This window comes from Loxodonta africana, chromosome 16, assembly GCF_030014295.1.
Source record: "Loxodonta africana isolate mLoxAfr1 chromosome 16, mLoxAfr1.hap2, whole genome shotgun sequence".
Taxonomy (NCBI): Eukaryota; Metazoa; Chordata; class Mammalia; order Proboscidea; family Elephantidae; genus Loxodonta; species Loxodonta africana.
In genome coordinates, this window is record NC_087357.1 from 34,073,435 (window position 1) to 34,095,188 (window position 21,754).

The window sequence follows — 21,754 nt, forward strand, 5'->3', positions numbered from 1 at the left end:
TCTGGGATGTTCCCCTTCTGCATTTGATTGTGTTGTTTTTCCCCAGGCAGAGGGACTGGCAGGTGCAAACGTACAGGTGACTTTTCAGAGACCTGCCAGTAGTTTGGTGAGACTAGAGAATAGGGTATGTGGTGGGTGGAGAATGTCAGGAAATGAAATTGAACCTGTGGGCAGAGACCAGTTAATGATGAGCTTTGTATGATCTGCAGGTGAGTGTTAGACACTTCCTACAAGTGATGGGGAGCCCTCGAGGAGCCCTCGAGGAGCTCCAAGCAGCAGAGAATTATGAGATTTTGTTTTTTAAAAGGCAATCCTAGCTGCAGTGTACAAAATAGAACAAGTGAGGATAAGACTGGTTTAGGAAGCTGTGGCAGTGGCGCCAAAGAAAAATGGCAAGGGTCTAAACTAGGGCAACAGCAATCTCAGATTAGTGAATTTCAAGCTCCAAAGAACAATTTTGAAAAGGTTGATGCATTTAAAGGATTTAACAGTAATGCCAATGTTTTTCCTAGAAGTACAATTTTTTTTTTTTTAGAAGAGTAGATCAATTAATTTCATATCCTTCTTCTATCCCTGGAAGGTATTTATTTGGCAAAGGTTTTCTTGGACCCATATGTAGAGATCTCATTTGTCAACTGCTGCCAAATCCTTGTGGGTCTGTTGTGAATACACAGCTCATTTAGAGATTAGAGGGGGATGTCAATTACTTTGTCCTTGTGACCGGTAATCACAGAGTCACGCTACTTCCCTGTCCTCTCAAGACGACAGTAGCAGTTTCAGAAGTTAGCCCCCCGAGAGCTTGGTGCCTCACCTGTATTACTTATGTTCCAGTCAGCCTGGGTAATGATGGTGCCCTCGTCCTCCCTCGTTATCATCATCACTGCCTTCATCGCTAGCATTTACTGAGTACTTACAGCTTGCCAGGCAGTGCATTAAAAGCTTTCCCACGTCATCGCATCCAGTCCTGGTAACACCCTATGAAGTAAATTAGCGTTATTATCCTTTGTTACAGATGAGACGACTGAGATTCAGAGGGGTTTGAGTAAACTTGCCTAGGGTCACTCTCCTAGTCATCTAGTGCTGCTATAACAGAAATACCACAAGTGGATGGCTTAACAAACAGAAATTTATTCTCACAGTGTAAGTAGACTTGCCCAAGGTCACAGAGTTTGATAAATGGCAGAGCCAGAAATCGAACCTAATTCTCTCTGATTGGACAGTCTGAGCTCTGAACCACTACGTATATATTTATTACTTAATATAATTTTGTAGTGGATTTCTTTTTTTTAATTTGTCCTTTTATGTAGCCACCACCTCCACCCAGTGAAAGTCCACTTGATTGAACATTTTTATTATCTAGCCTCCATTCCCAGCTACGGCAGGAGGTTTGAGTCCAGAGGTGTCATTTTATAATGATAAATTGACTTTATCAGGATGAAATAATAATTATTTTTAGTTAGATAAATTCTTATTTACCTAATAACAGCTTCAAAATACATGAAGCAAAAACTGACAGAATTAAAGGAAGAAAGAAACAAATTGATAATAAAAGCTGGAGATTTAACAGTTGTTTCTCAGTATTGATAGAGCAAGCAGATAAGAAAATCAGCAAGGATGTATATGATTTGAATGATATACAAAATCACCTTAAGCTCATTGACATTTATAGAACACGCTTCTCAGCAACTGCAGAATATACATTCTTTTTGAGTACACAGAGAGCACCCACCAAGGTAGACCATCCTCTGGACCATAAAACCAGTCTCAGTAAGTTTAAAATAATTAAAATAATACAAAGGACATTTTCTGACCACAACAGCATTAAACTGGAAACCAGTAACAGAAAGATCTCTGGAAATTTTTCGGATATTTGGCAATTAAACAGCATACTTCTAAATAACCCATAGTTCAAAAAAGAAATCACATGGGGAATTAGAAAATATTTTTAGTTGAATGAAAAGGAAAGCACTGTATCAGAATCTATGGGGTACAGCTAACATTATGTTTAGAAGGAAATTCATAGCTTTAAATGCTTACATTAGAAAAAAAAAAGAGGTTTTAAATCCATTATATAAGCTTTCATATTAGGAGCTAGGAAAAAACATTAAATCTAAAGTAGAAGGAAGGAGATCACAAAGAAATCAATGAAGTATAAAACAGACAAGCACTAGAGAAATGGTCTCAGATATTTTTACTTTTTTAAAATAATATTTTACTGTATTTTCAGTGGAAGTACACACAGCAGAACAGGTTCCCATTCAACAATTTCTACACATACTGTTCATTGATACTGGTTACATTCTTCACATTGTATCAATACTGTCATTACTTCTGTACTAGTTGTTCCTAGTCTCACAGCTCCCCAACATTCTCATCTATGCTTTAGAGCGTTTGTTGACCATTTGGTCTCATATAGATGGTGTTTTAAAAAGGGCTCAGTGCTCAAGGGTGATTTCATTACTTTATGGCCTAACCTGCTGTTTAGCTAAAAAGTGACTTGAAGGGTTAGTTCTGTTCGAGGCCTAAAGAACATCTCAGGGTAATCGTCTCGGGGATTCCTCTAGTCTCAGTGGGTCCATTAAGTCTGGCTTTTTTGAAAATTGGAAGTTCTGTTCCACATTTTTACCCTTTCTATCAGGATCCATCAATTGTGGTCCTAATCAGAACGTTCAGAGTAGTAGCCAGCCACCATCTAGTTCTTCTGGTCTCTATTTTTACTGCCGTGTATTACAACTTCAGATTCAATTTTGTTATTCACTTTGCCTTGATATAGAGTTACCCTAACCTCTGAGTATTGTTCCAAACTAACTTTCAGGTTGTTTTCCTTTTTCTTCATTAAATGTTATCCTGCATATTTTCCTATTTTTTAAAGCAATTTTATATCTGGGGCTTTTTGTTTCTTTTTTTCTCCTTCCCAAAACTCAGTTTAAAGTGACTGTAATCATTTTGGCATATTTCCTGCTAAATACATTCTTCCTCGTTTTGGTAGGACTGCTCATCCTTTACCAGAAACATAACATTCTGATATTGTTAGTCCCTGATATATTGTGTTCAGTTTTTACTAGCAATCACTAAAGAGCTGAAAATTTTCAATCAAAACTGTAATAAATTAATGTGGGGTCAAGGTTTTTCCTGAAAAACCATAGCTTTACTTACTGGCATTCCCATATGCTTTCCTGAGTGGATGAGAAAGTTGTGTATCCATCATGTCTCAGGGGGGAGAAAGGCTGAGACATCCTGATTTAGAACGTTAAATCCTTCTCATTGACATCATCTAAGGAATCGGCTGTTCGTTTTGCTCACTGCATCTTGGCATTATCTCTGGTTCATTTTGAACAATAAGTACCAGATTACATATATACACATTCCCTTCATGTTTCCAGAAGGGCAAGTGGTAGTTTTTATTTTTTGTTTGTGTAAAGCTGCTTTTGTTATTGTTGTTGTTAGCTGCCACGGAGTTGGCCTCAACTCGTGGCAACCTCAGGAACGACAGAACTAAACAGTGTCCAGTCCTGTACCATCCCCATGATCGGCTGCATATTGGACCATTGTGATCCATAGACTTTTGGCAGTAGATCGCCAGGCTTTTCATCCTAGCCTCTCTTAGTCTGGAAGCCCTGCTGAAACCTGTTCAGCACCATAGCAACACGAAAGACTGATAGAGGTGGCTGCACGTGAGGTGAATTGGCTGGGAATCAAACCCGGGTCTCCCGCATGGGAGATGAAACCAGTGCCCCCTGCAAAGCTGCTAGTCCCTGCTTGGAAGCTGGTACTCCTTAAAATGATTAAAAATTACCCACACTGAGAATGATCTCAGATACTTTTAACTCCAATGGAATAGTTTCTCTCCTCCTGATTTTTCTTCAAAGAAGCGCCTCAGAATCTTTAATTTCTAAATTCCTTTCCTGATTCTTTCTTCCAAAATGACAAGAATATTTTACGCTTTTAAATAAGCCAAAGGGCAGATAAATTCCTCCAGGCTTTTTTTTTTTTTTTTTGCTTCTTTAGCAGAAAAACTAGTTTGTACTTGAAACATCCAAGGAAAAGAAACAAAATGCCTACCTTGTAGAGCTCTGTGTAATGCTTGTAGCTTGGAACACTGGATGTCTTGGTTATCTAGTGCTGCTGTAACAGAAATACCACAAGTGGATGGCTTTAACAAACAGAAATTTATTCTCACAGTCTAGCAGGCTAGAAATCTGAATTCAGGGAACCAGCTCCAGGGCAAGGCTTTCTCTATGTCGGCCCTGGAGGAAGGTCCTTGTCATCAGTCTACCTTTGGTCTAGGAGCTTCTCCACGCAGGAACCCTAATTCCAAAGGGCACGCTGTGCTTCCAGTGCTGCTTTCTTGGTGATATGAGTTCCCCCTGTCTTTCTGTTCATTTCTCTCTTTTGTATCTCAAAAGGCATTGACTTAAGATACCACCTAATGTTGTAGGTTGAGTCCTGCCTCATTAATACAACTGCCACTAATCCTACCTCATTAATAACATCATAGAAGTAGGATTTACAACACATAGGAAAATCACATCAAATGACACAATGGTGGACAATCACACAATACTGGGAATCATGGCCTAGCCAAGTTCACACACATTTTTGGGGGACACAATTCAATCTATAACAAAAACGTTCTGTTTTTACATTTATTGTGCTCCTTGTTTTCTGCAGCCACACCCTGAAGTTTTGCTTAATCTGCAGTTCTGCAGATGCTATCAGATGTATTATCTGAGCATTTATTACATATACAGTGTAGTGGAGCAGTTCATTTGAATGTGTGGCTAAGCTGCTTAGCTCAGGCATGCCCAATTTATTTAGTTATGAGTCAGTGATTCTTAAATTTCCACCCATAATTGAGATTCAAGTATGATTTAAGAAATGTAGATCTGAGAGAATACATAAGGAGCTTTTAGATTGACCCACTTGGAAATGTTTCTTTAATGTAAATATCCTCAAACTTGGTAAAAAAATCTTGAAATATTAACCACATATCTTTGAAAATATGCCAGATAGCTCTCCACAGATTTTTCTTAGCACTTCTATTCAGAAGTGAATGGGGAGGGCTTTGGCTTATTTCTTGGTGAACTTATTGTTCTTAGAAGGATATAAACCAGATCAAACTCTAAATCCCACTTATCATAAGAGGTATATAACAGGTGTTCTATGAAGCTTGATATCATCGGTATCACACAGTCAGGGGACCACCTTCCCAGCAGTACACTTTTGACAAAAGGACAGAATTGATATAGAGAGATAAATGTATTTAAAAAAAAAAAAAAGGAGAAAAACGTTAGTTTAAGGTGTGTGTATGTGTGTGTATAGAATCTTTAGGTTAAAACTGCTATACTCTTACAGTCGATCTTGATACTTTCTTCATTTAAATTCTCTTTCATTAAAAAAAAAATTACAGAAATATTTGGGTGCTTTTGACGAGGGCTGTTCAGCTTAACTCCTGAAAACGGCCAGAGAACTCTTCCATGGTTAGTGAAAACTCTGATATGTATCCTGCTCCATCTATGGAGGTAGTAACCTTCCAACTTGGGACAAGTTTGACATAAGCAAAATGTTGTAATATAAATTGTAAGGCAGTTTATGATACCAGATTACGTTTCTACCCTAGTTTCTCTGATCATCCCACCTAAGCCAGAGCAGAGCTTTCATTTCTTCTTATAGTCCAGTATTCCATAACCTTAACCAAAGTACCGGTTGTGACCCAGTGATTCCATAATCAGGAGAGCGCAGTGAGTGGGGAGGACATGCTGTTGAAGAAGAGGGATAAGTGTTGCACAAATCTGAACAGATCGGCCCAGGCCATGATGCTCAGCCTTATAGGACATGCCATGATCAAGATGGTGTCTACCTTTCCTGATCATCCGTTGCTAGTTGTGGATAATCACCAGGCAGTGACAGCTGACCTTCTGTCCAGAATGAACTCCAGTGACATAAACTAGGGGAGGAAATGTTATTTTCCTAGCTTCTCTCACTTCCTTCCTGAAACAGATTTAGACTTCATTTTCTGACATCTCTTTTCCTTTCACACAAGGGAAAAAGACTGTTCTTTTTAGCCCAGTGGTGTCAGGAACAAGAGAAATGTGCAATTGTTTTTTTTTTTTAAGTGATTTCTTTTGTTGTTGTTGAGAATATGCACAGCAAAAACATTACAGTAATTCATGCACCAATTTCTGCATGTACATTTTAGTGTCCTTGATTACATTCTTTTTTATTATGAGTATAGAAATGATTTTTTTTAAATATGATTTATTTTATTTTTTGGTTGTTGAGAATATACACAGCAAAAGCATATACCAGTTCAAGTTTCTGCATGTACAATTCAGTGAAATTGATTATATTCTTCAAGTTGTACAGCCATTCTCACCCTCCTTTTTTGAGCTGTTCCCCCCCCCATGACATAAACTCATTGCCCCCCAAGGTTCCTATCTAATCTTTCAAGTTGTTGTGAATTTGATGTGAAGTTGCTTTTGAGGATAAATATTACTTCTCATTGGTGGGACTTGACATTTTAAAAATGGATTCTCATCCCCCAAAAGTAATGTTTTCTGGAGAATTCTGTTCTGAAACTTAATAAAATCTCCAGATGCTCATGAAAACATATTCCATTGTAGAAACCTGTACTAGAGAGTCCCTACAAAGAGGAACTTCTTCTCAGCCCTTTTCAGGTAGGCAGAGATGTGGCCCTTTGGCTCCCATACTCCCCTTCCCTGCTTTGTAGGAGTAAACAGGAAAGGAGAAATATCAGTCTGTTTTCTTGCAACTAAGGAAACCCCTTTGGAAATTTTGTTCTACGGCCCAGAATTAATTAATTTGGTGAAAATGTGTACAACAAAACATATACCACTTCAACAATTTCTACATGTACAATTCAGTGACATTGATTACATTCTTCAAGTTGTACTACCTTTCTCAACAACATTTTCCAGATTGTTTCACCATCATTAACACAAACTCATCCCACCCCAAGCTTCTCATCTATCCTTTCGAGTTGCTGTTGTCTCTTTGGCCACATATAAGTAATTCCTTAAAATAATACAGTGCTTAATGCAGGCCTTCTTTTCTATTTAGGCTAAACTATTATTCTGTTCAAAATGGCTTCAGGAATAGTTTTGGTTCAAGGTTTAAAGATTTCTGAGGGTAGTAGTTTCAGGAGATCTTCTGGCTTCAATAGCTCCAGAAAGTCTGGATTCCATGAGAATTTGAAATTGTCTTCCACATTTCCCCCTGTCTTAGTTATTTAGTGCCGCTATAACAGAAATACCACGAGAAGATGGCTTTAACAAAGAGAAATTTATTTCCTCACAGTAAAGTAGGCTAGAAGTCCAAATTCAGGGGACCAGCTCCAGGGGAAGGCTTTCTCTCTCTTTTGGCTCTGGAGGAAGGTCCTTCTCATCAATCTTCCCCTGGACTAGAAGCTTCTATGCACAGGAACCCTGGGTCTAAAGGATGCAGTCTGCTCCCAGCACTGCTTTCTTGGTGGTACGAGGTCCCCCTGAATCTCCTTTCACTTCTCTCTTTTATATGCTAGAAGAAACCAGCTCAAGACATAATCCAATTCCGTAATTGAGTCCTGCCTTAGCAGCACAACTGCTGCCCTTCTCCCCTCACTAACATCATAAAGGCAGGATTTACAACACATAGGAAAATCATGTCATATGACAAAGTGGTGGGCAGTCACACAAAACTGGGAATCATGGCTCAGCCAAATTTGATACACACATTTTGGGGGAATGCAGTTTAATCCATGACACCCCCTTTTGATCAGAATTCTTTTATAGAATCCTTGATCTAAATGTTCTGTAGTGGTAACTGGGCACCATCCAGTTCTTTTGGTCTCACGGCAAAGGAGGCAGTTGTTCGTGGAGGCGATTAGACATGTATTCCATTTCCTCCACTGATTCCTGACCCTCCTTCTTCCTCTGGTACTCCCAGTGAAAAGGGACCAAGCATACCTTGGGTGGTCACTTGTAAGCTTTTAAGATGGGGTCCAGAATTTAAATTTATACTATAAACACCAAAAACCAAATCAATTGCCATTGCGTCAATTCCGACTCATAGTGACTCTATAGGACAGGGTAGAACTGCCCCATAGAGCTTCCAAGGAGCAGCTGGTGGATTAACTACAGACCTTTTGGTTAGCAGCCCAATGCTTAACCACCGTACCACCAGGGCTCCAAATTTATACTATGGATTGGGCAATATTGGAAAGATCGTGGATGTTATCACAATTCTTTCTGAAAGAATATAGTAAAATTTCAAAACTCACAGGTCCTACTTTACTAGTAGCAAAATAGTTTGGTCGGGATTTTGAAATAACTGTTTAGATTCTGAATCCGACCGACCAAATCCATCAAAAGTGGAGCTTTTTTTTTTTTTTTGGTTGGGGCACCCAAATCAGAAAACCAAACCCGTTGCCATCGAGCCGATTCTGATTCATAGCAGCCCCATAGGACAGAGTAGAACTGCCCCATAGAGTTTCCAAGGATCGCCTGGTGGATTTGAACTGCAGACTTTCTGGTTAGCAGCTGTAGCTCTTAACTACTATGCCAGCAGGGTTTCTGGTTGGGGTACCAGGCATCAGTATTTTCCTAATTTTGTTTTCCTTGTTGTAAAAATATATATAACACAACATTTGCCAATTCAACATTTTTCAGGTGTACAGTTTAATGATGTCAGTTACATTAATTGTGTCGTGCAGCCACTACCCGTAATCGTTGCCAGATTTTCTGTCGCCATAAACAAATACTCACTGCTTCCCCTCATTTTTTTAGAGCCTTCAAAATTTATATCTCAAGCATTTATCTCTCACGTGGATTTAGAGTGGTAGATTTTGGAAGCTAATTTTATATAGCCTCTCTGTCCCCATTCTTTCTGTGTACAGTTCTCATAAATCCCCAGAAATACTATTGGCTATGTATCACTTAGGGGCCCAGCAGGAAACAGAAGCCATACTCAAATTGGGTAATTTGAGGAAGTCCTAATTACAGTGGGATGGACAGGTTTAGGGAACATAACAAAGAATTGTTCAATACACCAGGGCTAGCAGAAGAGCCACCCTAGACTTGAAAGGGCAGGGGATAGAGTGGTTACCTGAGTCAAGAGAAAGACCTGTATGGGAAGAGGTTTTGGCTTTCGGTAGAGCAAAGTAGCCAACTCACAGCCCAGACTGGGGAATAAATGCCCCAGCCTCACAGTCCCTCTACTCTCAGATCTGCTGCTGCTGCCACCCATTGACTGAACCTAACTGGAAATACTGGAGACATGTATTGATGCAGTCCTGGTGGGTCAGCCTCCCAGGGCATAGAGAAAGTGGACAAGAGTTGAAGATGGACCTGGAAGGCAGATGGAAGACATCCAGCCAGGCTTTCTGTTTAGTGTCCTCAAGCTGTACCAGGTTCAGACCTTTACTCAGAAGGCAATATTGGAAATTACTTATTAAGCTGTTTGGTATCAGTGTCTATTGGAGTAAAAGTTTATAGTTTATGATTTCAGCAGATTTCTAGTAGAGTAAAAAAAAAAAGGTCCACACTTGTAGGTATGTTGCTTACTAAAGATTACCAAACTTTCCCAGGCCTTCTTTCACATTTTGTGATTTACATTTAAAAAACATTATTATTATTTTTTTTTTTACTGACTATGTTTTCATTAGCACATTCACTCTCGTGGCTTTAACTTTTACATATCAGTCTGATGTCTTAGAAATCTACAGAATGATAGAAGAGCAAGGGACATAGGAGTTCAGAGACATGAAAGATTATGGTGGGCTTGAGCAGGAGAGGTGGGGAAAGACTGGGGAGTCACCATGGATTAAAGAGATCGCTGTAAACAAAGAAACAACTTATGGACAAAGCCCAGAGGAGGAAGTCCTCTCTTTATGGGGGCAGAGACCATTTAGATTGGATAGGACTCCACTGAGGAGTACTACTTTATTTTATTTATTTTGTTGTTATTGTTGAGAATATACACAGCAAAATGTATGCCAACTCAACAGTTTTTACATGTATGGTTCAATGACATCGATTCCGTTCTTTGAGTTGTGCAACGATTCTCACCCTCCTTTTCCGGGTTGTTCTTCCTCCATTAACATAAATTTGCTGCCCCCTAAGGTTTTTCTATCTAATCTTTCGAGTTGCCGTTGACAATTCGATTCCATATAGACATAGATTTTATTTATTTATTTTTATTGCACTTTAGGTGAAGGTTTACAGAGCAAATTAGTTTCTCATTAAACAATATACATATTGTTTTGTGGCATTGGTTGCCAACTCCACGACATGTCAACACTCTCTCTGTCTCGACCTTGAGCACCCTATTATCAGCTTTTCTGTCCCCTCCTGCTGTCTTGTCCTTGCCCCTGAGCTGGTGTTCCCGTTTAGTCTCATTTTGTTTTATGGGCCTATTCTTTGGCTGAAGGGTGAACCTCAGGAGTGACTTCATTACTGAGCTAAAAGGGTGTTTGGGGGCCATACCCTTGGGGTTTCTCCAGTCTCTGTCAGACCATAAGTCTAGTCTTTTTTTTGTGAGTTAGAATTTTGTTCTACATTTTTTTTCAGCTCTGTCTGGGACCCTCTATTGTGATCCCTCTCAGAGCAGTAGGTGTTGGTAGCTGGGCACCATTTAGTTGTGCCAGACTCAGTCTGGTGGACGCTGTGGTAGTTGTGATCCATTAGTCCTTGGACTAATCATTCCTTTGTGTCTTTGGTTTTCTTCATTCTCCCCTGCTCCAGATGGGGTGGGACCAGTGTAGTATCTTAGGTGGCCACTCACAAGCTTTTAAGACTCCAGATGCTACTCACCAAAGTAGGATGTAGAACATCTTCTTTATAAACTATGTTATACCAGTTGAGCTAGATATCTCCTGAGACCATGGTCTCCAGTCCTCAGCTTAATAATTTGGTCCCTCAGGAAGTTTGGATGTGTTCATATAGACAGATTTTAAAAGCGCATAATGCTCAGGGCAGACACCTTTTACTAGTTAAGCTAAACTGTTGTTTGGTTTTAAGAAGACTGCAGGGAATATTTTTAGTTTGAAGTTTAAAGATTATCTCAGGGCAATAGTTTTGGAGATTCACCCAGCCTCCATGGCTCCAGGAAGTCTGTAGTCCATGAGAATTTGAAATGCTGTTCTGTGTTTTCCCCTTTTTGAACAGAATTCTTCTGTAGAATCTTTGATCAAAATTGTCAGCAATGGTAGCTAGGTACCATCCAATTCTGATCTCATGGCAAGGAAGGCAGTTAGCCATACATTCCATTTCTTCCTCTTCCTGACTCTCCTCCTTCCTCTGTTGCTCAGGAGAACTATTTTTGATTGATAAGTAGGGTGAGAGGAGGCTATGAAAAATCTAAAGCGTGTCCTGTAAAAAGAGTGCCATGGCCAGAGAAGTTTAGAAGTGCCAGATTAGAAAGGGCTTGCCTGAACTATCTCAGCCTATAATATACTAATATTCGTTATGCTCCTCCAAGAGGGAAATAAGTTTTGAAATCTTTCCCAAGTTAGTAAGGACTATATGTAGGTTTTATATTTTGGAACATGAAGATTAGTGTCCTCAGAATATGTTTTAGGAAATGCTAAGCTAAGCTTTTTGGGGACAGGGACTATATCTTGTCTCACATATAACATCTTGAGTGTTCCTGGGTATGTCATGGGAGGTATGTCATGTTAAGAGGTAGTCGCCAAAGCCATTAACCCATAGAAAGTGTTAAAACATCCTTGTGGCACTAAAAAACCACTGCAGATGTAAGAAGATGGAGAAATTGTTTCTCCCTTTTGCTCTTTCTTTTTCTCTCATTCTGTAGATAAGCCTTGAATATTTCCTTCTAAGATTAGTGGTCATGTTACCTGCAGGGTTTTATTTTCTCCTAAGTAGGATAGATACTTCGGGATAGGTGTTGAATTGCTTGGGACAATACAAAACCCAAAAAAAACCAAAACTGTTGCCGTCGAGTCAATTTCGACTTATAGTGACTCTGTAGGACAGACTAGAACTGCCTCATAGGGTTTCCAAGACTGTAAATCTTTACGGAAGCAGACTGCCACGTATTGCTCCCACAGAGCAGTTGGTGGGTTCAAATAGCCAACCTTTCAGTTAGCAGTTTAGTGCTTTAACCACTGCGCCACCAGGGCTCTTAGGACAATAGAGGAGAGTCTAAATGCTACTATCAGCCACCAACAAGATTAGAGAATAAATATTTAAAGAGTATTGGGTTAAGGGGTATCAAACAACTAGTATACCTGGTAGAGCCAACTTTCTAGCCTGCATGGAAATTTGATTGACTCCGTTTGGGTCAATAAATGTTGTTGAATACATGAATGAACGAATTGTAGAAAAATAGGGAGACCTTGTAAATTCTTAAGCAAGTGAGTAATCTGTAAAAATCAATGTTTTAGGAAGATTAATCCGGTTCGCTGACAGATTAGTGAAAGAAAATAAAGGAGGTATGTTTTTGTAACTTTGGCCAATAAGAAAGGAAGATGGTACGTCAAAAAAGAAAAACTATAAACAGATATTGAACTCTAGTTAAGAAATGTATGCTGAAGTTTTGAGGGGGACGTGTCTGTGGTTTATTTTGAAATACATCAAAAATAAAAAATATTTTGGAATGCATCAAAAGCTGGCACGGATTAACAAGTGGATAATGGGAGGGATGATATTTGATAAAGTAACTAAAGTAAAATGTTAATGATAGAATCTACGTGGTGGGTGTAAAATTCTTTCACCTTCACTATTGAAAATTTATGGAATAAAATGTTAAGGAAACAAAGAGAGGAAAATAGAAGTCTAGAAGATTTCGAAGGAAGAACCAACAAGATTTAAGAGAAGCGATGTTTTATTAAAAAGAACATGGGCATTTCAGCCAACAGGCCGAGTTCTAGCTCTGGCTTAGCTATTAGAGAGGTTAAGTAAGTTGCTTGGTGGGGCACTGGGGTTTGAACCTAGACACCCTGACTCTAAGCCTTGCTGTATACCTTGCAGTGTAGTGATGATTCAGTGTCAGGCCTGACATATGGCAGATACACAAATGGTAGCTGTTGTTATCAGTGTACTGTTGGCTGTAGATGATGAAGATTTTAACGTTTGATCTCGAAGACCTACCTGTATGCCACACGTAGGCAAGTTGGAAGATAAAACTCTTTGTGGGAAAGAGATGGTTAATTTAGTTTTAGGTAAGTGGAAATGGAGATGTCAATATGAATAATTTCATATGTTTTGCTAAAGTACAATAAATCATTTGTTCACCAAAAATTTGAGAACATTTTATGTGTTGAGCACTGCTGTAGACCTAGAGAACAAAACAGACAAAAATCTCTTCCCTCATAGAGCCTACATTCTAATAAGGGTTTGAAGAATTATCTTCTCAAGAATATTTATATTTCAAAGACAGAATGGAAATGTAGACATTTACCAGCAAGCGAGGAAAGTGATGTTGTCTTAACAGCTAAGTCTCCTGATGTCCCTGAAATTGTGCCATATAGGCAGTTATTTCCTCTGTTGACGCTGAAGCCCATCTGTGTTCTGATTTCCTCTGCAGTTCTTTTTACTTCCATCTGGAGTTGATGGAACAGCTTATATAAGCCATTTACGGTTAAGTTTCAAAATATATGTCCAGGCCTTCAAAATGGCCCAGGCACGATTACAATGTTGCTTTTCATAGTATACACAGGACAGAGAAGACTGAGGTGAAATTCATGCTGTCTACATAAAATAGAAGACGTTAAGGACTACTTTGTCATCTCACACATGAATCATTTAATTCAGCTGGGTTCTGACTTCAGTACCCTGCTAGGGTGTGTATTCTTCAGTGATTACGCACTCATTCCAACAGGGTAGGAGGTCAGTTAGTAAAAGTATTTATTGAGCCAGACCCTCCTCTGCTTCTGAGTCATTTTCTGGTAAAGTAAAAAAGGTTCTCAGGGAGAGGCTTTAACTCTTTCAGATCATAAGGGTTATTCCTTAATGTAATATGATACCAGTAATCATCTGGGCCTTATGCTAACTCTTTACTTAATATTCTAGATAATGAAATATGTAGTCTGATAAAAGATAGTGAGATAGAATTTGAGAAAAAATCATATAAGGAAAATAATATCCACCCTGGCCCAACCTTGAAGAGTTGTTTTAATTACGTATAGATGGCCAAGAGGTTTGCAAAATATTATGTTTGGCTAAAAAAAAAAAAAAGTTATGACACTGCTCTTATGCAGAAATCTGACATCTGGCAACTTCAGTCCTCTGGACTGTAGCCAGAAAATAAGAACGGGGCCTCAGAGCACATGAAAAATAACTCTTGAAAACTCTAGCACTAACACATGTATTTTAACACAAAAAAGTTTGTTAGCCTCTCATTTAGAGCTTGTTCACTCTTTATCCAGGAACTTTGAGTAATTTTAGTGGCGTACATATGGTCCCTCTCCTGCAGCAGATTATAAACAGCAGTCTAGAAAGAGGGTTGGCAAGTTGACAGAGATAAACTGATCGCGGAGAGAAGGCTGATGTCAAAGGAGAAAGGCCTAAAAGTTACACTGTACTGATGTTATGTATTATACACAGCCTGGCACTGTATGGCCTTCCTAATGAACTTGTGCCCATCAGCCAGAGAGTAAATCATGTTCAATGTCCTCTATTGAAGAAAGCAGGGAGGAGATAATGTGCCTTTTTTTTTTTTTTTTTTTTAACATGGTCAGAACTTACCAAGTTTTGACATGTTGAAATACCAAGCTCTGTAGTGTTCATCTACTTGAAATAATACATTCTTTGATGATGCGGTATCAGTGACACGGATTTGAGCTTGTAGGTGATTATGGTGATGACATTTTGTCGTAACGGCTACCATGTATCCAGCACCTTCAGTACTGGCCCTGTTCAAGATGCTTTCACACTAACAAAATACCGGCGAAGGTTTTGGAGGCACACAGATCTGGAATTCTATCCCATCTCTGATACTGTGCGACACTAGACAGATGACATCACCGCTCTATGCCAGTGTCCTCACCTGCACAACGGGAACCAGTTGTATCTGATAGGATTGTTGTTGTGAAGCAGGCCCTGGGGGCACAGTGGTTAAGCACTCAGCCGCAAACCAAAAGGTCGAGGTTCAAACTCACCAGCCACTCCCAGGAAAAAGACGTGAGAGCCAGCTTTTGTGAAGATTACAGCCTTGGAAACCCTGTGGGGCGGTTCTACTCTGTCCTACAGGGTCGCTGTGAGTTGGAATCGACTTGACGGGAATAGGTTTGTTGTTGTGGGATCTTTAGTGAGGGAAGTATATAGTGTAATGCATGGCACATAGTAAGTGCTCAATAAATATTTGACATTATTATAATTATTTTCATCATTATAATCATCCTCTTGGTGATTATTCTGAGTAGTAGTATCTTCATTTTTCTGGACAAGGAAATTGAAGCCCAGAGAGCTTAAGTAACATGTCCAAGGTGAAATGGCTAATAAATAGTGGAGCTGGGATTTGAACCTTGGTCTCTCTGACTCCAGAAGCCCAGTGCTTTGCAGTCACGTTATGCTGCCTTCTAGCATGTAATTATAGCTACATTAAAAACACAACACAACAAAACAAAACCTTAAATATATGATAAAAGAGGACAGAGGATGTGGAAATGTTTACTAGCCACTTCTCTTTTCCACTTTCGATTCAGATCATCTCGTTGTAGAAAAAAGTTCCGGTCACATAAAGATACGCTACATTTACTCAGCAGTACAAATGAAATATGTAATGTTTAATTGTGTTGCATGATTCATTAAAATCTTATAGGTATCATCTCACATGAATACACTGAGCTGCTCATAATATGCCTAACATAACTGAAAAACCAAACCAAACCCGTTGCCCTCGAGTCGATTCCAACTCATAGCAACCCTATAGGACAGAATAGAACTGCCCCATAGAGTTTCCAAGGAGTGCTTGGTGGATTCGAACTGCCGACCTTTTTGGTTAGTGGCCATAGCTCTTAACCACTATGCCACCAGGGTTTCCATGCCTTACACAGTATTCAGAATTTTCTTAGATTGTAAAGAGTCTACAACCGTATTTTTTTGTAATTAGGAACTGGGTGCTTTTTGATGTGATTATAGTTATATGTGAGATAAAAATTAGAATCCTCATCTCTACCGTCTTTTCCAATGCCAAATGAGTACTTGGAATAAATGAAGAAAAATAGACTTGGTACATGGACACCCTGTAGATGTTGGAGATGTTCTACTCCTTATAAAAGACCTAGGGAGAAATGTAGCCTAATCATGGCAAATTGTTTACAGGTAGATGTATGTACTCTATTTTCACTCTTTATATTGCTTAAACACATACTATCTTAGTTATCTAGTGCCGCTGTAACAGAAATACCGCAAGTGGATGGCTTTAACAAACAGAGATTTATTCTCTATAGTCTAGGAGGCTAGAAATCTGAATTCAGGGCACCAGCTTCAGGGGAAGGCTTTCTCTCTGTGTTGGCTCTGGGGGAAGGTCCTTGTCATTAATCTTCGCCTGGGTCAAGGAACTTCTCAGTGCAGGGACCCTGAGTCCAAAGGGCACGCTCTGCTCCTGGCTCTTCTTTCTTGGTGGTGAGAGGTCCCTCTCCTCTCTGCTCCCTTCTCTCTTTTATATCTCAAAAGAGATTGACTCAAGATACAACCTAAACCTACGGATTGCATCCTGCCTCATTAACGTAACTGCCTCTAATCCTTCCTCATTAACATTGTACCCATTGTGGTGGAGTTGATTCTAACTCATAGCGACCCTATAGGACAGAGTAGAACTGCCCAATAGAGTTTTCAAGGAGCGGCTAGTGGATTCAAACCGCTGACCTTTTAGTAGCAGCCGTAGCTCCTAACCACTACGGTTAGAATTTGCAGCATGTAGGTGATTACATCAGATCACAAAATGGAGGTCAACCACACAATACTGGGAATCGTGGCCTAGCCAAGTTGACACACATTTTTGGGGGACACAGCTCAATCCATAACACATACTTAGGCTCCCCAGACACACATACCCAGGTGTAATGGACTCATATCCTTATTACAGCACAGATACCGTAACAGTGCAAGGATAGTATCCAAGGCTGGGCACAGACTTCTTTGAACTGAAAACACATACTTGATCTGTTATACTGTATTAAATCTTGTCTTTAGGAGCCATCTGCGTAGTGTTTTCTTGTTCTTTTCGTGGACCTTTACTTTTCAAGACATTTTAAATCTTGGCCATTGGGGTGCGGCCCCGCAGTTGTTGTTCAGGTCATGTTTCATTTTTGCAAACGGAACCTCAGTAGGTAGGAGCCAGAATGCCCTTAGTGTGAATCCTGGCTCTGCTACTTACAAGTTCTGTAATCTCGGATAGATTAAGTTTTCTAACCTCAGTTTTCTCTAAGATGCTTATGGGGAATAAATCAGATGCCTTATTTAAAATCCCTGCTTTTTAAATACCACATTTAATACCACGCAACATGGTACTTTTTAAATACCACATTGTTGGGTTTGCTTTAAAAATATTCATTTCCTTTCTTGCCCTCCTCAGGCATGCTGAACGCCTGCATTCCATCTTGCATCTTTTCTGTCACTCCGGGGTAGAAGTCACTTTTTCTTTTTCCAATTTCAGAACTACTTTGAGAATCAAATGAAAAAATATTTGAAAAAATTATTGTTTTTAAAGAAAGAAATGAGACAACAACTTGAGAGGTTAGATAAGAAGCTTGGGGGACAATGAGTTCGTGTTAATGGTAGAAGAATAATTTGGAAAAGGACAGAGAAAATGGTTGAACAACCTGAAGAACGTAGTCAATGCTACTGAATTGGACATGTAGAAGTTGTTGAATTGGTGTGTTTTGCTGTGTATATTTTCAAAAAAAATTAATTATTAAAAAAAATGAGAAAGTATTTTGATTTTTTTAATTATAAAGTACAAACTTCTTATTTGCTTAGCTTTGACTTCATTGTTAGTATCTTTATAGCTTAAACTTTAGCATTCTCAAGAAATAGATTTGTGTTACACATGCCTTACATATTTGTGCGTTCTTGCTCCTTTTGCCCTTTCTTTCCAGGTTCTAAAACATGGAGCCTGGCTCAGTGGTTCGTGCTATCTTTGACTTCTGTCCAAGTGTATCTGAAGAACTGCCCCTCTTTGTGGGAGATATTATCGAGGTGCTGGCAGTGATCGACGAATTTTGGCTTCTAGGAAAGAAAGAGGATGTTACAGGTAAGAGGTGGTGATTCCCCATGTACAAAGTGAATACCAGAGCCTCTCTTCTTTCCATACTAAAAGCAAAAGTTAAATGGGAAGTTCAAGTCTACAAGCTTCAGAATCCTTTTGTGTTTTCCTTATGTATTGATACGTGGTCTCTACAATGAGGAGAAAGTTTCTGTGTATCTTTCTACCTGTCCTTATCAATCCCTTCAAGAGGATAAGATGGTTAGATACCAGCTGCCCCCAGCCCAGTTTCCTATTCACATCTTTCTCTTCCCTTTCCTTCCCCTTTCCAGGTCTTTATCGTTTGTATTCAGTGTTCTTATTTCTCTTATCGCAATATACCTTCCTCCTCTGTGCAGAACAACCTGTTCAGTTACCATTGCTTTCACAATCAGTTTTTATCTCTGATGTATGGAAAACAGGTACTCTCCACCTTGTTTTCCCTGGCTGCCTTCTTGTAACTATTTTTCCATCTTTTCCTTCACTTTTATGAAGGTAACATGATTGATCCTGTTTTCTCCATCCTAGATTCATGGGTGGCCCAAATTTATTAAAGCTGTTATCTACCCTAGATACTACCTACTCCCACTTCTATATACCAGTTTACCTTTCATCAATTCTTTAAAATGTATGTTGACACAAATTTCTTTCATTAATTAGCCAAGGGAAGGTGAAAGTTTTTCCCACCCAGTATGCACCTGTGTTAGTCCAGTCCTTTACTTACACATATTTATGTGAGTCTGGGTTGGAGTATGTTATACAGTTCTTAGAACAGACTGCGTCACTTGGTTGTTTATTCATCCAACAAACACTTGTTGAATGTCCACCAGGGAATATAATGATAATCGAGATACATACAGTTCTACCCCCCTTGGTAATTACCTTCTAGAAGGAAGGCAGTTAACTGCAGGTACGGCCCAAAATGTCATGTGCTAGGAGAAAGGAAGTAAAGAGTGCTATGGACACATTTGAGAGGGACACATAACCCACATTTGGGAGATTACTGATTATGACCTAGTAGAAAATCTCTCAATTGAGACAAAAAGGAGTAGGAGTTAGGAAGACAAAGGGGTACGGGCAGAGAATTGCTTGTTCAAAGGCCCTGGAATGACCTAGAACATGGGAAATTTGAGGGGCAGAGAAAAGCCTGGTGTGGCATGGAGTATGAATGGTTGAGGAAGGAGAGATGGGGCTGGAGGGCTGAGCAGAGGCTATATCACAGAAGGCATCTTGTGCTGTGGTAAGGAGTTACGGAAATAGGAAACCATGAAGTGTTTTAATCATGATCATGTTGGTATTTTAGAAAGCTCACTGCTGCAGATTGAAGAATGATTAAAAAAAAAACCTATTGCTGTCAAGTTGACTCGTGGTGATCCCATGCATTATGGAGTAGAACTGAGCTCCAAAGGGGTTTCTTGGCTGTAAGCTTTACGGAAGCAGATTGCCAGGAAGCAGATTGCCAGGCCTTTCCTCTGTGGCATCCCCAGTTGGGTACAAACAGTCAACCTTTTGGTTAGTAATCAAGCACAAACAGTTTGTGCCACCCGGGGACCTTTGAAGAATGATAGGAGGCAGGAAAACTGAAGGTCAGGAGGCCAGTAATTTGCAGTAATTAGGTGAAAGTTGATGATGGCCTGGACAAGGTGATGGGGCTGGAGATAAGTAGACAGATACAAGAGATAATTAGAAGGTAGAATCAACCAAACTTTCTTATTCTTTCCAACTGGTAGGCCCTGTTTTTCTCCCACTACCCATCTTTAGAGACCTGTCTCAAATGCCACCTTTTCCATAAAAATTTTCCTGTTCTCCTAACCTTCTCTAGTCATCTCTGAACTCTTGTAGCAATTTGTTTACCTATGTTGTGACACTTGCTTTCAGAATCAAATTATTGTGTGTCTGAATCAGATTTTATGTCTGAATGGGATTGTAAGATCATCGAGGGCCAAGACGGTCTTGCTCATTTTTCCCTCTGCAGTGTGCCTAGCACAGAATGTTGTTGTTGTTGAGTGCCGTCAAGTTGGTTCTGACTCATAACGACCCTATGTACTACAGAATGAAACATTGCCCGGTCCTGCGCCATGTTCACGATGGCTGCTATCCTCGAGCCCATTGTTGCAGCCCCTGTGTCAATTCGTCTTATTGAGGGTCTTCCTCTTCTTTGCTAACCCTGTACTTTACCAAGCATGATGTCCTTCTCCAGGACTGACCCCTCCTGATAGTATGTCTGAAATACGTAAGACGTAGTCTCGCCATCCTTGCTTCTAAGGAGCATTCTGGTTGTATTTACAATGGCAGGGAATGGTACCCAGTAAATGTTAATTGCATTTTCAAATTCATGAAAATTTCATTTTCATTTTCTGCATGCATTTAATTTTGTGTACTTTTTCCACAATAGACCCCCATATATGAGTACTCAGTGAGTTCTCAATTCAGAGGTTGTAGATGGGATCAGAAAAACATTTTTTGTCCCTGTACACCACCAAGAAAAAAACATTCAATATCGGACATCTTGCTTTGATTTTCAGGGCAGTTCCCCAGCAGTTTTGTGGAAATTGTGACTATTCCCAGTCTAAAAGAGGGAGAGAGGCTGTTTGTCTGCATCTGTGAATTCACATCCCAAGAGCTGAACAGTCTTCCCCTCCATCGAGGTAAGCTGCTCATCAAAGGGTAGAAAACTTTTTAAAAATTATATTGTGGAGTCTGCCCATTTTTAAGGGGTTAACTGCTAGAGTCCCCAGCAACACCGGGACAGTCCTGAGAATAGCAATGCCTTATATTTTAATAGCATCTTACAATTTCCACAGTATTTTCTCACATTCTCATTTGATCCTCAGCATAAACCTGAAAGGTAGCAAAGTGCATATTATTAAATGTATTTTATATATAATGGAAGTATTAACTGTATTTGTATGTAATGAAAGATCCAGAGAATAGTACCTACAGATAAGAAGTTTTGACCTCAGAGTATAAATTCATATTACTTGATTCTAAGTCCAGTATTCTCTTTCTACTACTCAGCACTGTAGCCACACTTCAGACTATATTTATCTTTTTTCCCCCATAAAAACTGATACAGCTTTGCTAACAATATTATCATTTATTAATGGATAATATTAGAGCAGGAATTGCTGTATGGAAATTAAGAGACAGTGTTTTTCTGCTTTATCGTTAGACAATGTTATAAAAGTTCTCATCAGAACTAGTCTAAAAGGGAGGAGTTTAAAACAGAGTTGTAGCCATGTCTCAGTGATATTCCAGGTATTTCTCACTTCTTTCATTCTGACTGATACATGAATTTCTAAAGTTGCAGTATAAACCATTTCAATGAGTGTATAGTGTTCCACAGACTGAGGGTTATAATCAAAACAATTCTGAACTCAGAACTGTCATCAAAATGGTAGAAAGCATTAGCTCTTTTGTTAATATTGTTACTTGCTCTTTTAAGTATGGTACTAAAGAGATAAACTTAACTTCTGAAGCCACATACACCTGAGAGTCAAGGACAGATCTAGCAAAATTCTCTAACCCTTAGTTTGTAGGAAGAAAGGAA

At 39.4% G+C, this 21,754-nt stretch overlaps 1 protein-coding gene across 1 annotated transcript in view; it reads left to right on the forward strand.

Moving 5' to 3' along the window:
• The window catches only part of DNMBP (dynamin binding protein), a 134,222-nt gene that overhangs the window by 25,622 nt on the left and 86,846 nt on the right, over positions 1–21,754 (forward strand). The window contains exons 2-3 of the mRNA XM_064269453.1: positions 18,059–18,213; positions 20,730–20,852. Coding sequence (XP_064125523.1) covers positions 18,069–18,213; positions 20,730–20,852 — 268 coding nt within the window. The 5' untranslated portion in view covers positions 18,059–18,068. The remainder of the gene's footprint in view (positions 1–18,058; positions 18,214–20,729; positions 20,853–21,754) is intronic.